This window comes from Pristiophorus japonicus, chromosome 2 (genome assembly GCF_044704955.1).
Source record: "Pristiophorus japonicus isolate sPriJap1 chromosome 2, sPriJap1.hap1, whole genome shotgun sequence".
Classification (NCBI taxonomy): domain Eukaryota; kingdom Metazoa; phylum Chordata; class Chondrichthyes; family Pristiophoridae; genus Pristiophorus; species Pristiophorus japonicus.
The window spans coordinates 364407823-364425958 of NC_091978.1; the positions used below are offsets into that span (position 1 = coordinate 364407823).

The 18136-nt window shown below is 44.8% G+C and overlaps 1 protein-coding gene across 1 annotated transcript in view; it reads left to right on the plus strand.

Moving 5' to 3' along the window:
• The window catches only part of grid2 (glutamate receptor, ionotropic, delta 2), a 467741-nt gene that overhangs the window by 232895 nt on the left and 216710 nt on the right, over positions 1–18136 (plus strand). The window contains exon 11 of the mRNA XM_070859425.1: positions 16975–17113. Within this exon, the coding sequence (XP_070715526.1) occupies positions 16975–17113 (139 nt within the window). The remainder of the gene's footprint in view (positions 1–16974; positions 17114–18136) is intronic.

Genomic DNA, 18136 nt, shown 5'->3' on the forward strand with positions numbered 1-18136 from the left:
TGATGAGTGGACTCTGCAGTTTTTAGGTGCTGCAGTCCAGATCCACAGTCATATCAAGTAACTCTTTGCCTGCAGCGTTAATGGACTGGCTGCCCCAAATGAAATGTTTTGCATTGACGTCCTGCCAGGATCAGTGTGTTTCCAAATCATACACGTACATCCAAATGGACTCTGCGGCAGAGAAGGTCCTGGCCAACAGTAGAAAGAAACAGTAGAAAATAGTGTTAAGCACCAGCTTGATTTCAGCAGCTTTGTATAGCCATTTAAAGCCTGGAAGATTGGGGAAAAGCCACTCTCTGATTGTTCACAAACAGGGAGCTGCTTTTGCCAGGAAGTTTATGGAACTGCAGCCTCCAAGTTGTCAGGTTGCGTATGCTGACATTCGTTAAGAAATGCCATAGGTCGCTAGTGAGCCTCGATTGAGACCAATAATGGCTGCAACAAATACTTCAAAACAAAGTCTCACCAGTGTCCCCTGTGAAGGGAATTAACAGATTACAAGTGACCATTAAAGGAATCTGGAACAACAGAGAGAGAAATTGAGGACTCTAGCGAAAAACAGTGTCCTCATAACCTAAGTAAATGCATCCTATTTCTCCAGCAAAGTCTGATTCAGGTACTGAACTGCAGCTTTATCAGATCAGACAGGAGATATAGGAATGAAAGGAGAGCAGCCCTCCTCATATACCATAGCCTGCAGTATAACAAAATTGATGTTTCTGGTGTTACCTGTGGCCTGGAGTGTGTAGCAGCCAATGTTTACTTGGAATGGGAGTGCCACTAAGTAGTGTGCTACGATATCACGAATAAACACACTATACAAAATGGCTCTTACACAGAAACTGTCATCATGTGACTTTGCCTCATGACCCTTTTGCAGTATTTACATCAGCAGTTGCATTAACACATTAGTGCACTAGGTGGCGCAGTAGTCCGCTAGGTGGAGCTCCATAAAACTATCCAATTAGTTTCAATCCTCTGCTCTCTCCCCGTAACCCTGCAAGTATTTTCTGTTCAAGTATATGTCTAATATGCTTTTGAACGTTACGATTGAATACCACCCATTCAGGCATTGCCTTCCAGATCACAACAACTCGCTGCATCAAAATAAATGTTTGCTCATGTTGCCTCTGGTTATTTTGCCAATCACCTCAAATCTACCCTCTAATTCTTTACTCCGTGGATGTAAATGAAAGGAACTCAAATTGATCTCCTAAAGAGAAATGGCTGTAGAGGAAGGTGATTAAATACTTAAAATAATGAAAGGTGTGGTTCAAATGGAGGGCAACTGTTTCTTCAAACAATTGCTGAAGCATAGGTCAAGAAGATAATCGAAAGTAGAACAACCTGCATTTATTTAACCCCTTCGACAACCCTAGGATGTCCCAAAGCACTTCAGAGACAGTGAACTACTTTTTGAAGTGCAGGCACTGTGGTAATGTAGCAGCCAATTTGCGCACAGCAAGCTCCCACAAACAGTAATATTATAATGACCAGATAATCTGTTTTTGTTACGTTGATTGAGGGATAAATATTGGCCAGGACACCGGGGATAACTCCCCTGCTCTTCTTCGAAATAGTGCCATGGGATATTTTACGTCCACCTGAGAGAGCAGACTGGGCCTCGGTTTAACGTCTCATCTGAAAGATGGCCCTCACTCCCTCAGCACTGCACTGGAGTGCCAGCCTAGATTTTTTTGTACTCAAGTCCTTGGAGTGGGACTTGAACCTACAACCCTCTGACTCAGACGTGAGAGTCATCATAGGCAGTCCCTCGAAATCGAGGAAGACTTGCTTCCACTCAAAAAGTGAGTTCTCAGGTGACTGTACAGTCCAATACAGGAATTACAGTCTCTGTCACAGGTGGGACAGACAGTGGTTGAGGGAAGGGGTGGGTGGTATAGGTTTGCTGTACGCTCTTTCCGCTGCCTGCGCTCTTGTTTTCTGCATGCCCTCGGCGGCGAGACTCGAGGTGTTCAGCGCCCTCCCGGGATGCTCTTCCTCCATTTACGGTGGTCTTGGACCAGGGATTCTCAGGTATCGGTGGGGATGTTGCATTTTATCAAGGAGGCTTTGAGAGTGTCTTTGAAACATTTCCTCTGCCCACCTGGGGCTCGCTTGCCGTTTCGGTGTTGTGAGTAGAGCGCTTGCTTTGGGAGTCTTGTGACGTGAGAGTGTTACCCACTGAGCCACGGCAGTGTGGGAAAAGTCAGTTCCTAGCGAAATATATCCTCACACAGGTCTACTGATGAATACAATCAACCGCCAGCCCGTGAATCAGGAAGGAAAGCTGTGGATTGCATTCAGAAACAAATTGATAAGATTGTAACAGAGCAGCTGCCAAAGAGATATGCGTCTAGATAGGGGTTTAGGTAAGGTTAAGGCCAACGGCTTGCGGGGATTGAAATGGACTTAGACTTGAGGTAACAGAGATGCTTGAATTATGAGGAGAGAGATAAGAAGGAGATGACTGCGGATAGCACTAATCCAGATATCGAGACAGTAAGTGAGCGGGCAAAATCAAAAGAAGGGCTTTTACATCGAACTTACAGCACAGAAGCAAGACATTCAGCCCAACTGGTCTCGGCCAGATTTTATGCTCCACATGAGCCTCCTTGTTATTTCTTCATCTCACCCTATCTGCACATCCTTCTATTGCCGTCTCCCTCATGTACTTATCCAGCCTCCCCTTAAATGCATCGATACTATTCGCCTCAACCCCTCCCTGTGGCAGCGAGTGCCACATTCTCACCACTCTCTGGGTAAAGAGGTTTCTCCTGAATTCCCCATTGGGTTTATCAGTGACTGTCTGATATATGTGTCTGTTAGTTTTGAGCACCCCACAAGTGGAAACATCTTCTCGACATCTACCCTAGCAAACCCCATCATAATTTAAAGAGCTCGATTAGGTCACCCCTCAGTCTTCTCTTTTCTGGAGAAAAGTGCTCCCGCCTGACCAGTCTTTCCTGATGAGTATAACATCTCACGTTTTTTTGATAGAAATTTACAGCACAGAAGGAGGCCATTGAGGCCCATTGTGTCCGTACCAGCTGACATAAAAACATAGAAACATAGAAACAGAGAAAATAGGTGACTATCTTATATTTATGGCCTCTAGTTATGCTCTTGACTTAAAGTGGAAATATTTCCTTACATCTATCTTCATAATTTTAAAGACCTCTATTTAGGTCAGCCCTCAGTCTCCTCTTTTCTAGACTAAACATAGAAACATAGAAAATAGGTGCAGGAGTAGGCCATTTGGCCCTTCAAGCCTGTACCACCATTCAATAAGATCATGGCTGATCATGCAACTTTAATACCCCATTCCTGCTTTCTCTCCATACCCCTTCATCCCTTTAGCCATAAGGGCCACATCTAACTCCCTTTTGAATATATCTAACGAACTGGCCTCAACAACTTTCTGTGGTAGAGAATTCCACAGGTTCACAATTCTCTGGGTGAAGAAGTTTCTCCTCATCTCGGTCCTAAATGGCTTACCCCTTATACTTAGACTGTGACCCCTAGCAAAGAGCTGACAAAGAGCTATCCAGCCTAATCCCACTTTCCAGCTCTTGGTCCATAGCCCTGTAGGTTACGGCACATCAAGTGCATGTCTGGGTACTTTTTAGATGCAGTTCTGGTATCATCCCTGCAAAGAATTTGCACCTTCTCCAGTGCCTCTGTATCCTTTCTGTATAATGGAAATCAGGACTTTGCACAGTGCTGTTAGTATGGTCCAACTAACGTTCTACACTTTGCTCTTCTGTAGTTCCTTGAAATTTCAATGCTTATTTTTTTCTGTTAGATGCTGATGCTGGTGCAGGTCCCAATGTAAATTGTTCTTACATATGAAACACCCCACTGATTGTATTTTTTCTTTTGGGAAAGAAAAAAAGATTTACATTCTGGGGGGAGAGGGTGAACAGCTAGAGGTCATGGTCCTATCAGGACCAATGACATAGGTAGAAAGAGGGATGAGGTCCTGCAAGCAGAATTTAGGGAGCTAGGAGAAAAATGAAAGGATGTAGGACCTCAAAGGTGCCACGTGCTAATGATTAGAAGAATAGAAGGATAGAGAGGATGATGCGTGGCTGGAGAGTTGGTGTAGGAAGCATTGGGACCACTTCTGGGGGAGATGGGACCTGTACAAACCAGACGGGTTGCACCTCAACAGTGCTGGGACCAATATCCTCGCGGGGAGTTTTGCAAGTGCTTTTGGGGAGAGTTTAAACTAGCTTGGCAAGGGGATGGGAACCTGAGAACAAATTCTATAGGGAAGGAAGTACAGCTGAAATTGGAAAGCAAGAATGTAAAAAGTGACTCTGTAAGACAGAGGAAACAAGGGTTAGTAAGTAGTAATCAAGGAGGTCTTCATGTGATAAATGTTATACACTTCAATGCAAGGAGTATAGTGAATAAGGCAGATGAGCTGAGAGCACAGGTAGACACTTGGGAGTATGACATTTTAGCCATTACAGAGACATGGCTGAATGAGGGGCAGGTTTGGCAGCTCAATATTCCTGGTTACAGGATCTTTAGACAAGACAGGGGGGGAGGGGGTAAAAAAGGGGTGGTCGCGGTATTGATTAAAGAAACTATTACAGCTGTGAGGAAGGATGATATGTTAGAGGGATCATCAAATGAGGCCATATAGGTCAAACTGAAAAATAAAAAAGGAGCGAAATCACTGCTGGACATTTCTTCATAGACCCCCAAAAAGTGGGAGGGATATAGAAGAGCAAATATGTAGGCAAATTTCTGTGAAGTCCAAAAATCATAGGGTAATAATAGTAGGGGATTCAACTATCCTAATATTGATTGGGACAAATATAGTGTGAAGAGTATAGAGGGTGTGGAATTCCTAAAATGCATTCAAAAGAACTTTTTTAGTCAGTATGTAACGAGCCCAACATGGGAGGGGACAGTTCTGGATTTAGTTTTGGAGAATGAAGCTGGGCAGGTGGAAGGGGTAATAGTGGGAGAGCACTTGGTGCTATTGACCATAATTCAGTCAGGTTCAAGGTAGTAATGGATAAGGACAAGGATAGACCAGGAATAAAAGTCCCAAATTGGGGAAAACCTAACTTTGCTAAGTTGAGAAGTGATTTGGCCTCAGTGGACTGGAAACAACTACATGAAGGTAAATCAGTGTTGGAACAGTGGGAGGCATTCAAGGAGGAGATCCGGAGGGCTCAGGCCAAACATGTGCCCTTAAAGAAAAAGGGTGGGAGAAACAATTCTAGAGCCCCCTGGATGTCTGTTTTTTTTGCCTCTCCCAGGAGATCGCATGTCTTCGGGTGGGGTGGAGTGTAAAGTGTTGCGATACATGGGGTATCGCAGTTGTGTGGGGCAGACAGTGGACAAACTCTCCAAGCTCCCTTTGTTCATCTACAACTCTAAGTGGCCTACCGTTTAATGTGTATACCCTTTGTGACCCTTACAGCTAAAGGGATCAAGGGGTATGGAGAGAAAGCAGGAATGGGGTACTAAAGTTGCATGATCAGCCATGATCATATTGAATGGTGGTGCAGGCTCAAAGGGCCGAATGGCCTACTCCTGCACCTATTTTTTAAGTTTCTATGTTTTTGTTATGTATTGATGTGTGTATCGTCCTGGTACCTTAAATGTAATGTAGGCACAATGGTACACCACAGAGGGCGCTGTGGTGGGAAACCTGGAAGTACCTGCAACAGGCACTATAAAAGGCTGACCACCACACTTGAGAGGCACTCTGGAGCTGAACAATAAAGGACGAAGGTGACAGTAGTTAGGTTTACACCAGAGTCAGTGATTTGTGTGCTACATACACCACATTGGCTACAAGGAAGCGGACGAACTCCACGCAACCATGGCTACTCTGGGCTCGCTTATGGATTTTACCATGGGCAATGATTGGGAGGCCTTTACGGAAAGGCTCGAGTACTACTTCACAGCAAACCACCACAGTTTCTATGTTTCCTTATTAGCCACCTCAAGTGCATTACCTCACACTTCTCCGAATTCAATTCCATTTGCCACTGTTCTGCCCACCTCACCAGTAGATTGATATCCTGCTGCAGTCCATGACTTTCCTCTTCATTATCAACCACACAGCCAATTTTAGTGTCAACTGCAAACTTCTTAATCATACCCCCTATATTCAAATCTAGATCATTGATTATGTACCACAAAAAGCAAGGGACATAGTACTGAGCCCTGTGGAACCCCACTGGAAACATCCTTCCAGTCACAAAAACATCCATCAACCATTACCCTTTGCTTCTTACCTCTAAGCCAATTTTGGATCCAACTTGCCACTTTGCCCTGGATCCCATGGGCTTTTACCTTTGTGACAAGTCTGTCATGTGGGACCTTATCAAAAGCTTTGCTAAAGTCCAGAGGTAGGTTTTAAGGAGCATCTTGAAGGAGGAAAGAGAGGTGGAGAGGTTTAGGGAGGGAGTTCCAGAGCTTAGGGCCTAGGCAACAGAAGGCACGGCCACCAATGGTTGAGCGATTACAATCAAGCTGGCAGAATTAGAGAAGTGCAGATATCTCGGTGGTGGGGGGTGGGGGGGGCAGGGGCAGGGGGTGGTTGTAGCGCTGGAGGAGATTACAGATAGGGAGGGGGAAGGCCATGGCGGGATTTGAAATGTTTGTGCTCCACACAAGCCTCCACCCACCCCTCATCTCATCCTATCAACTTATTCCTTTCTCCCTCATGTGTTCATCTGGCTTCCTCTTAAATGCATCTTTGCTAGCCACCTCAACAATTCCCTGTGGTCGCAATCCAGGGCAAAGTGGCAAGTTGGATCCAAAATTGGCTTAGAGGTAGGAGGCAAAGGGTAATGATTGATGGGTGTTTTTGTGACTGGAAGGATGTTTCCAGTGGGGTTCCGCAGGGCTCAGTACTGTGTCCCTTGCTTTTTGTGCTAGATAATCAATGATCTAGATTCTAGCCACTCTCTGAAATTAGTTAACAGACGTACGTGTCTTACCCTTACCCCTGCAGATTTATTCCAACTTTCTTCCCAATGTTATTTAGCCCATGGAGCTCACCAAAACAGACCTCTTCCTAGACAGCTGGAGAGAAAAGTTCGGGGAAGTTGACACATATTAATGAGACGTGCTCACTTCTGGCAAAACCGGGCGGCAAGAGCAGCTGGTTGAGTTACTAGGGTATTCATTCCCTCAGGGCAATGTATTTTTTAGCACATTGGCTAATGTGCTTGAGTTAAATTCCTGCCTGCACTTTTCAAAATAAAAAGTAATAATTCATCCATTTATTCTGACAGGTTAACAGCTCAGAGAGGACTTAATACAAGTGCATTAACCAGTGCCCTAAATAATAGCAAGGAATGAATCACCCTTCAAGATCTCTGCATTCCACCAACTCTGGCCTCTTGCGCACCTCCCACTTCCTTTGCTCCATCATTTACATAAGAACACAAGAACATAAAAAGTAGGAGCAGCAGTAGGCCATTTGGCCCCTCGAGCCTGCTCCGCCATTTAATAAGATCATGGCTGATCCGATCATGGACTCAGCTCCACTTCCCCGGCCACTCACCATAATCCTTTATTCCCTTATCGCTCAAAAATCTGTCTATCTCCGCCTTAAATATATTCAATGACCCAGCCTCCACAGCTCTTTGGAGCAGAGAATTCCACAGATTTACAACCCTCTGAGAGAAGAAATTCCTCCTCAGTTTTAAATGGGCAGCCCCTTATTCTGAGACTATGTCCCCTAGTTTTAGTTTCCTCTATATGAGTGGAAATATCCTCTCTGCACCTACCTTGTCGAGCCCCCTCATTATCTTATATGTTTCAATAAGATCTCCTCTCATTCTTCTGAACTCCAATGAGTACAGCCCAACCTACTCATCCTATCAAATCTCTGGTACAGTGATGATAACTAAATCAAGAAAGTTTGATACTTGGCAAATATTACAAATACTGACCAGATGCTTCTCACTTAAGGTAACAATCTCAAAGTTTAAATAACAAACAGCAATTATTTGCAGTTTGCTTTCATGATTTCAAATGCACTCCTTCAATTAAGTAAGTACTTTGACATTCACTGATGGTACTCAATGGCTCTGAATTTGCAGTCGGAGGCTTCCCGCGGGAAAATGCCTCCGATCCACAAATAAAATGCCCGCGTACCAGGTGGTCTGGGAGGTACGGAGTCTCGTGGTCCTGGGCCTCTCTGGGTACTCGTGGGTAGAGACCCATGTAGCCCAGGGATTCAGGCGATTCATGAGCACCCGGGATCATGTGGTCCGGCCCAACCAATAACAGAAGGGAATCCCCATTCGTACTTATGGGAATACGCCAAAAATTTCCTCTACACGTCAAATAAATGTTAAAAAAAAATTAAAAGACCATCACATATTTAAAATTAATTAAAATGGCACTTCATTAAATATTTAAGACAAGAATTACCTTTTTTGAAAAATAAATGTACATGTTTCAAAGGGGCTCAAAATAAACTGGCCTTATTGCACAGCTTTTAAATTCATAAATTATTAATAACATTTTATTTCTCTGTTTTTTAAAACTCTTACCAGGTGCAAGAATTTGACGGGCATTCGCTGGGCAGAAGTTGGGCAAATATCCCCAACTCTCTGCCCGCGGAGGTCCCTTTTCCCAGGAATTTTCACAAGAATTTTTGACAGATTGCAGGTTTCGGGTTTCAGCGCGTGCCCAAACTGGAACTTGCGCAACCCCTACAGGCATGGGCGCACCTCATACACACCCATCAGGGCCGCAAATTATGGCCGAGTGTTTGCTATTGGTTCAATATTACTCGTCCGTTGTAATATTGGACACGGTCTCACACACTTTGGCCAATTGGTGACGTGCTACGTGTCCATGGCTTGGAGGTTCCGCTCGATTGCACTGGTTTTATTGACACAATTCGCCTGATAGTGGTGTAACCAGCACAAAAAAATTGCAGAATTTTAAGCATAACTAGAGTTTCCGCCATCTTTTGCGCTAGTTTTGAAAGCATCATGCTAGCAGCACCTGGAGTACTGTGAGCACCACACCTTAGGAAGCATATATTGGCCTTGGAAAGAGTGCAGCATTGGTTTACCAGAATACCCGGACTTCAAGGGTTAAGTTACGAGGAGAGATTACACAAATTAGGGTTCTCGAATTTAGAAGGTTAAAGGGTGATCTGATCAAAGTTTTCAAGATATTACAGAGAACAGGTAGGTGTAGGGTGTTCGTTTTCAGTTAATGCGCCTGGATGAGTCTCGATGGCTGTGACGATGGCTCTGGATCTGTTTGAATGGTCACAATTCACACCTTCTGTGCACGGAATCGACAGGGCAAAAGATCTTATCTCTTGTGCCCCGTTACCCAAAAATGCACGCCTTGTGGGATCCTTTGTTGTCTTGGGTTTTTGCAGACTTGTAGTCTCCATGGGGAACTGGTTTTCCCCTCCAGCCAATTAATCCATGGGCTTCTCTGCTTGATTATATCTAAACCCTTTGTCTCGATGTTAATCGGGTCTCGCTCCCGCCTCCAGAAATTGCATCAATCAGTTAGGCGTCACCACTGCCCCAGGCTGGTGCTCTTTGTCCCTTTCAACAGTCCCACAGGTTTTGTTTTAAACCATTTTAGTCCGTGGCCTCTTGCTGTGCCTTGATCACGAAATATGTAACCCTTACATAGGGTAGATAGAGAGAAACCATTTCTGTTGGTTAGGGATGCTCGGACCAGGGGGCATCGTCTAAAAATTAGAGCCAGACCTTTCAGAGGGAAGGCAGGAAACACTTCTACACACAAAGGGTGGTAGAAGTTTGGAACTCTCTTCCGCAAACGGCAATTGATGCTGGATCAATTGTTGATTTTAAATCGGAGATTAATAGCTTTTTGTTAACCAATGTGGAGTTAGGTAGCAGATCAGCCACGATCGCATTGAATGGCGGAACAGGCTCAAGGGGCTGAATGGCCTGCTCCTGTTCCTATGTTTCTAAGCAGGCCCCACCCACAAAACTGTCCAGGCCCCCCCCCCCAGGGTTAATTAATCAACATTGTGAGTTTTCGCTAATTGTGCTTGTTTGCTGGCCTTTGAGGAGACTCAAAAAGTTAAGCTGGAAGTTTTGGGCACAAGGACTTTAATAGGCAGGTTTTGAAAAGTTTTGATTGATTTTTTTTTAACTAGCTAACAATTTTGTATATTCTTTAAAAGTCATTTTCAGTCATTTAAAATCGGATTACTCACAGGTGGTGGATTTGACGCAATGAGTTAAAATGCTTATTTTATGTGATTAACTGATTTTCAGCTGCATTAATCAAACTGCACCAAGTTACCGCTTTTAAATAGATCAAGAAATATCTTTTAAAGCAAGTATTTTTTTTAATTAGGTTTTAAAACGCTGGTTCATGGCAGAATTTGCGTGCACTGATATGTAAATGAGTTTGATTGAAAACTCCAGAGGGAAACCAAAACACTTTTCAAAACGGGCCCAATTTTGGGTGCAATTAGTGCCGGAATCGCCGATTGTGCCCAAAGCGGAAACTATGCCCACATATGTTCTACAATTCTTGAACCAAATAATGGCAGGCCAATTTTGTTGTAGGAGCATCCGCCGTGAGTTAGATTTGCTCCTACACCCTTCGGCTGAAAAAAGTTTACTCACAAAGTTGCAGAAAGTCTGAGCTGATAATGGCACAATTTGCGAAACAGGGCATGTGGGACCTGAGTGAACAGGGGGGCAACCAACAGGGTATATCCTGTACCAACTTGTGGATTTTGGCATTTGACCGCACATCTGCTCCCTCCCTGAAGTTGCTGTACCATTTACCCAAAAATCAAGACCAACACCATTAGCCCCATCATTATCTTGACAGCAAAATCTGACCCGCCATTCTTGTTCACACTAGACAATTCAATTTAAAGTCTCATCTGCATATAAGTTGTTCAGGACTGGGTCTTAAATTGTTGTTGGTGGCATCATGTACCTTTAAATGTAAAATTGCTGGTAAAATCTAGCAGACATACATTGGCCAGGAGGCCTATAAAAAAATATGAGCGTCATCATTAGCTGGATTACCTGAGAATATCACATTTTAATGCCAAATGAGATTGTAAAATTAGTATCATGGTCTGAAATGGTTGATTAGCTTTTAATTACTTCACCTCTTAATTTTCCTGGTATTGCATTCCTGTCACAAGGCTGTAATTCAAATTGTCCTTGACATAAAAGTAACTTATGAAGAGAGGTTGAGTAGGTTGGGCCTATACTCAGTGGAGTTCAGATGAATGAGAGGTGATCTTATCGAAACATATAAGATAATGATAGTGCTGGACAAGATGGATGCAGAGAGGATATTTCCACTCATAGGGGAAACTAAAACTAGGGGACATAGTCTCAGAATAAAGGGGCCGCTGAGATGAGGATGAGTTTCTTCTCTCAGAGGGTTGTAAATCTGTGGAATTCTCTGCCCCAGAGAGCTGCGGAGGCTGGGTCATTGAATATATTTAAGGCGGAGATAGACAGATTTTTGAGCAATAAGGGAGTAAAGGGTAAGGGAGAGCAGGCAGAGAAGTGGAGCTGAGTCCATGATCAGATCAGCCATGATCTTATTAAATGGCGGAGCAGGCTCGAGGGGCCAACTGGCCTACTCCTGCTCCTATTTCTTATGTTCTTATGTTCATTCAAGGGGAAGCACATGAGGGAGAAAGGAATCGAAGGATATGCAGATAGGGTGAGATGAAGTAAGGTGGGAGGAGGCTCGTGTGGAACATAAACACCGGCATGGACCCGTTGGCTGACTAAAAGATGGGTCACTGGAGCCTCAACACTGATACTTGATGTTCCCCTTTCTGTGTTCAGTGCTATCAAATAGAATCTAGCCTTTTTTCTGTTAAAACCCATGATGTTTGGGTCTCTATGCTCATTAATGACAACAAGGAGTCCTGTTCCTAGTGGAACTGGTTGCTTGGAAAGCAACATGGGTAATAAAAGAAGTTGGAGCAAAATATTGAATCGTTTGATTTGTCGGTTGTCTGGTACTTATTCATCATCATAGCCAGTCCCTCAAAATCGAGGAAGACTTGCTTCCACTCGAAAAGTGAGTTCTCAGGTGACTGAACAGTCCAATACGGGAATTGCAGTCTCTGTCACAGGTGGGACAGACAGTGGTTGAAGGGAAAGGTGGGTGGGACTGTTTTGCTGCACGCTCCTTCCGCTGCCTGCGCTTGATTTTTGCATGCTCTCGGCGATGAGAACTATTAGTTCATTCATGATGAACTAGTTAGATGAAGTCCTTACTACTAGGGGGATCAAGGGGTATGGCGAGAAAGCAGCAATGGGGTACTGAAGTTGCATGTTCAGCCATGAACTCATTGAATGGCGGTGCAGGCTAGAAGGGCCGAATGGCCTACTCCTGCACCTATTTTCTATGTTTCTATGTTTCTATGAATGGTAGCATTTCCCTAACTGTCAAGTGAATGGAATTGGTTTTTGATTGGTACACATTCAGCCACCTGATTGGTTAATCAGTTTGTTGAGCGGATCAGTGATATCTGAGACAATTGCTATGGTATGCCCTGCAGGCCTGATGCCATTGAGGTTTGACAACTATGGGATGTGAAGCCTTTGTCACTGAGCATGTGCACCCTGTAGGAGATTTCTAATTTTATACAACTTGGATCGGACCTTGGGGGCTGCTCCTTCAAATTCTGGTTGCACTTCAGTCCCACACGCCTGATCTTTGGGCACCCTGTGCGGAGGGGAGCGGGCAGGTCTGAAGGCCTGCTCGTAGGACTGCTCCTGGGCATGGCCAAGGGGGCCATCAGCCGGTCCAGGCAGCGGGCGGTCGAGGGGGTCGTTCGGCCCGACTGCCTGCCTCTCTTCCGCGGTTACATGCGAGCCAGGGTGTCCCCGGAGATAGAGCATGTGATGTCCGCGAGAGGTGGGCGCCGGAGGGACTGGAGTGCATCATCACCCCCGGCAACCAAATTTTAATTTGATTCTTTAATGTAAAAGGTTTTATTGGTCAATTTGTCGATTCTAGTACCATTTTATTGTTTTACACCAAAATAGTTGTATTGAACCTTGGTTGGTGTACTGTGCACAATTCTGGTCTCCATATTACCAAAAGGAGTTCGGGGCACTGGAGAGGGTGCAAAAAAGATTTATAAGGATTGTACCAGAACTGAGAGGTTTCTGATAACTATCAGGAAGGACTAATCAGGCAAAGGCAAAAGGAGGAAGAGAGAAAACAGGGAATTATAGACTGATTAGCCTGACATCGGTCGTAGTGAAAATGTTGGAATCAATTATTAAAGATGTAATTACAGCGCATTGGGAAAGCAGTGACAGGATCGGTCCAAGTCAGCATGGATTTATGAAAGGGAAATCATGCTTGACAAATCTTCTAGAATTTTTTGAGGATGTAACTAGTAGAGTGGACAACTGAGAACCAGCGGATGTGGTGTATTTGGACTTTCAAAAGGCTTTTGACAAGGTCCCACACAAGAGATTAGTGTGCAAAATTAAGGCACATGGTATTGGGGGTAATGTATTGACGTGGATAGAGAACTGGTTGGCAGACAGGAAGCAAAGTGTAGGAATAAACGGGTCTTTTTCAGAATGGCAGGCAGTGACTAGTGGTGTAGTGCTGGGACCCCAGCTATTTACAATATACATTAATGATTTAGACGAAGGAATTGAATGTAATATTTCCAAGTTTTCAGATGACACTAAGCTGAGTGGCAGTGTGAGCTGTGAGGAGGATGCTGAGAGGCTGCAGGGTGACTTGGTCAAGTTAGGTGAGTGGGCAAATGCATGGCAGCTGCAGTATAATGTAGATAAATGTGAGGTTATCCACTTTGGTGGCAAAAACAGGAAGGCAGAATATTATCTGAATGGTGGCAGATTAGGAAAAGGGGAGGTGCAACGAGACCTGGGTGTCATGGTACATCAGTCATTGAAAGTTGGCATGCAGGTACAGCAGGGGTGAAGAAGGAAAATGGCATGTTGGCCTTCATAGCAACAGGATTTGAGTGTAGGAGCAGGGAGGTTTTACTGCAGTTGTACAGGGCCTTGGTGAGGCCACACCTTGAATATTGTGTACAGTTTTGGTCTCCTAATCTGAGGAAGGACATTCTTGCTATTGAGGGAGTGCAATGAAAGTTCACCAGACTGATTCATGGGATGGCAGGACTGACATATGAAGAAAGATTGGATCGACTAGGCTTATATTCAATGGAATTCAGAAGAATGAGAGGCGATCTCATAGAAACATATAAAATTCTGACAGAATTGGACAGGTTAGATGCAGGAAGAATGTTCCCGATGTTGGGGAAGTCCAGAACCAGGGGTCACAGTCTAAGGATAAGGGGTAAGCCATTTAGGACCGAGATGAGAAGAAACTTCTTCACTCAGCGAATTGTGAACCTGTGGAATTCTCTACTGCAGAAAGTTGTTGAGGCCAGTTCATTAGATATATTCAAAAGGGAGTTAGATGTGGCCCTTACGGCTAAAGGGATCAAGGAGTATGGAGAGAAAGCAGGAATGGGGTACTGAAGTTGCATGATCAGACATGATCATATTGAATGGTGGTGCAGGCTCGAAGGGCCGAATGGCCTACTCCTGCACATATTTTCTATGTTTCTATGTTTAATCTAGTAAAGAGGAGACTGAGGGGTGACCTAAATAGAGGTCTTTAAAATTATGAAGATAGATGTAAGGAGATGTTTCCACTTTAAGTGAAGAGCCTAACTAGAGGCCATAAATAGAAAATAGTCATTAATAAAAATCAAATCAGGAGATACTTCTTTACCCAGGGAGTGGTGAGAATGTGGAACCCGCTACCACAGGGTGTGGTTGAGGCAAATAACAAAATTCTTACAGGGCTTGACAGGGTAGATGCAGGGAGGATGTTTCCCCAGGGCTGAGGAGTCTAGAACCAGGGGTCACAGTCTCAGGATAAGGGGTCGGCCATTTAGGACTGAGATGAGGAGAAATTTCTTCACTCAGAGGGTGGTGAATCTTTGGAATTCTCTACCCCAGAAGGCTGTGGAGACTTGGTCTTTGAGTGTATTCAAGAGGGAGATCATTAGATTTTTGAATATTAAGGGAATCAAGGGATATGGGGATGGTGTAGGAAAGTGGAATTGAAGCAGAAGATCAGCCATGATCTCATTGAATGGCGGAGCAGGCTCGAGGGGCCAAATGGCCGACTCCTGCTCCTATTTCTTATGTTCTTATGTTCAAACTGGAGGCCTCAGGCCAGACTAAAATCGGGCCTCATCTGAATAATCTGGGCACGTTGCCAGTGGCTGTCACTCGTCCATGGGCAGCTGATCCTTTTCCTGCAACTAACTTCAGCCCGCCTGCCTTCCCGGCAGCAGCCTCAGGTAAATACCGGGGAGCAGGGGCGGGGAGGCCCAGCAGGAAATTGGCCGATCTCGGCCAGTAGCGTCTGTCAGGGGCATGTGGGGAGCCGGGGGTTGGGGGGAGCAACCGAGCTCTTCCTGGCTCTGCACGAAGGCAAGGCTTAGTGGGTAGTCATTGAAGAACCATCGTAAATGATTTCGCTGCGGGGACCGAAAGCAGGTGCCTCATTTACATATGTGAGGGGACCTAACTCCTGGCCACCAGGGACATCTGCAGAATGTTTTAACGAGGTTGTTTTTCGGGCGTCATTGGGGTGCAGGACATCGGTCCCTGAAATTGGGCCGCGTTGTGCCCATTTTCCGTCAGTGCATCAAGGTCCAATTCCTACCCCTACAAGACCCTACCCGACCTTACCTAAAGGGAAAGTGAATTTAAAAAATCTTTCTTTCAAAGAGAGCACCTAAGCCCATTTACATAGGATTACATGAGATATATGGCCTAGAAACTGACCATTTAGCTCAATCACGCCATGCCGGCGTTTATGCTCCACTCGAGCCTCCTCCCATCTTTCCTCATCTAAATCTATCAGCATAACCCTCTATTCCCTGCTCCCTCATATGCTTGTCTAGCCTCCCCTTAAATGCATCGATACTATTCGCTTCAACCACTCCCTGTGTTAGCGAGATCTACATTCTCACCACTCTCTGGGTAAAGAAGTTTCTTCTGAATTCCCTACTGGATTTCTTGGTGACTATCTTATATTGATGGCCTCTAGTTATGCTCTTCCCCACAAGTGGAAACATTCTCTCTGATCCACTCTATCAAAACCTTTCATAATTTTAAAGATCTCTATTAGGTCACCCCTCAGCCTGTTCATCCTTTCCTGACGTGTACACCCTCGCACTTCTGGTATCATCCTTGCAAATCTTCTCTGCGTTCTCTCCGGTGCCTCTTTATCCTTTTTATAATATGGCGAGCAGAACTGTATACAGTCCAACGTCAGTGTTCTCGATCAGGCTAACATCCCCAGCATCGAAGCACTGACCACACTCAACCAGTGGTTGGGCCATATATTCTGCATGCCCGACACAAGACTCCCAAAGCAAGCGCTCCTAATAAGAACTCCTACATGGCATACGAGCCCCAGGTAGGCAGAGGAAACATCTCAAGGACACCCTCAAAGCCACCTTGATAAAGTGCAACATCCCCACTGACACCTGGGAGTCCCTGGCCAAAGACCATCCTAAGTGGAGGAAGAGCATCCGGGAGGGCGCTGAGCACCTCGAGTCTCGTCGCCGAGAGCGTGCAGAAAACAAGCGCAAGCAGCAGAAGGAGCGTGCGGCAAACCTGTCCCACCCACCCTTTCCTTCAACCACTGTCTGTCCCACCTGTGACAGAGACGGTAATTCCCATATTGGACTGTTCAGTCACCTGAGAACTCACTTTTAGAGTGGAAGCAAGTCTTCCTCAATTTCGAGGGACTGCCTATGATGATGATGATGATGCAGTGTGATCTAACCAAGGTTCGATACAGTTTTAGCATAACTTCCCATAAATTTGCTCAACTTGCTTTTGTGGTGTAAGTGCACGCGTGGTTTGTTTAATAGAAGAATATAATTAGTTTTTTTTTCCCTTGTTACAGGCGGAGAGGTTCCTTACACTACTTTAGCTACGCGGATGATGATGGGCGTTTGGTGGCTCTTTGCGCTGATCGTCATATCCTCCTACACAGCAAACCTGGCCGCTTTCCTCACAATCAACCGCATTGAAAACTCCATTCAGTAAGTGCCTACATCGGCTACCATCGCATTGCAGTGATTTAATGCTAAGATAAAATGCCCTGAATGGATTCTCACTGTGACTGCAATTATGCCTTCATGATTTTATTTTGTGCAGGAACAAAGTGCAATTTTATAAAAGGAACAGGATATCACAATGGAGTGAAATCAGTGTATTGTCGTGCCATTTACATTGTCAATTTATAGTCAACACCACCTCACTGAATGGGGCAAAGTGAATGGCATAATTTGACTTTGCACAATAGTGTGACTATTCGCTTTACAGTATCGCACAAAGAGGATTACGCAGTTCCTTTTAAAGTCAAACACGTTTTGATCAAAGCAAGAGGGGAACATTTCAGAAAGAAAGACTTGCATTTATATAGCACCTTTTATAATCACCAGACGTCTCAAAACACTTTACAGCCAATGAAGTACTGTAGTCACTGTTGTAATGTGGGAAACGTGGCAGCCAATTTGCACACAGCAAGCTCCCACAAACAGCAATGTGATGACCAGATAATCTGTTTTTGTTATGTTGATTGAGGGATAAATATTGGCCCCAGGACATCAGGGATAACTCTTCTTCAAAATAGTGTCTTGAGATCTTTTACATCCACCTGGGAGAGCAGGCTTGGTTTAGTGTCTCATCCAAAAGACGGCATCTCCGATAGTGCAGTGCTCCGTCAGCACTGCACTGGAGTGTCAGCCTGGGTTATTTTGTGCTCAAGTCTCTGGAGCCATAACCTTCACGACTCAGAGGCGAGGGTGCTGCCAACTGAGCCACAGCAGCATTTCCTGAAAGCTGGACGTGTAGAATCGGTCCAAGTTGATCACTGTCTGCTACCAATGAGATCAGTCCTTCCGAGGTGGCAATGTCCAGTGAGGTACTGGGGATAAAAACAGAAAATGCTGGAAATGCTCAGCAGGTCAGGCAGCTTCTGTGGCGAGAGAGAGAGAGAGAGACAGAGATAACCTTTCATCAGAACTGGAAAATGTTCGCGATGTAACAGGTTTTGAGCAAGG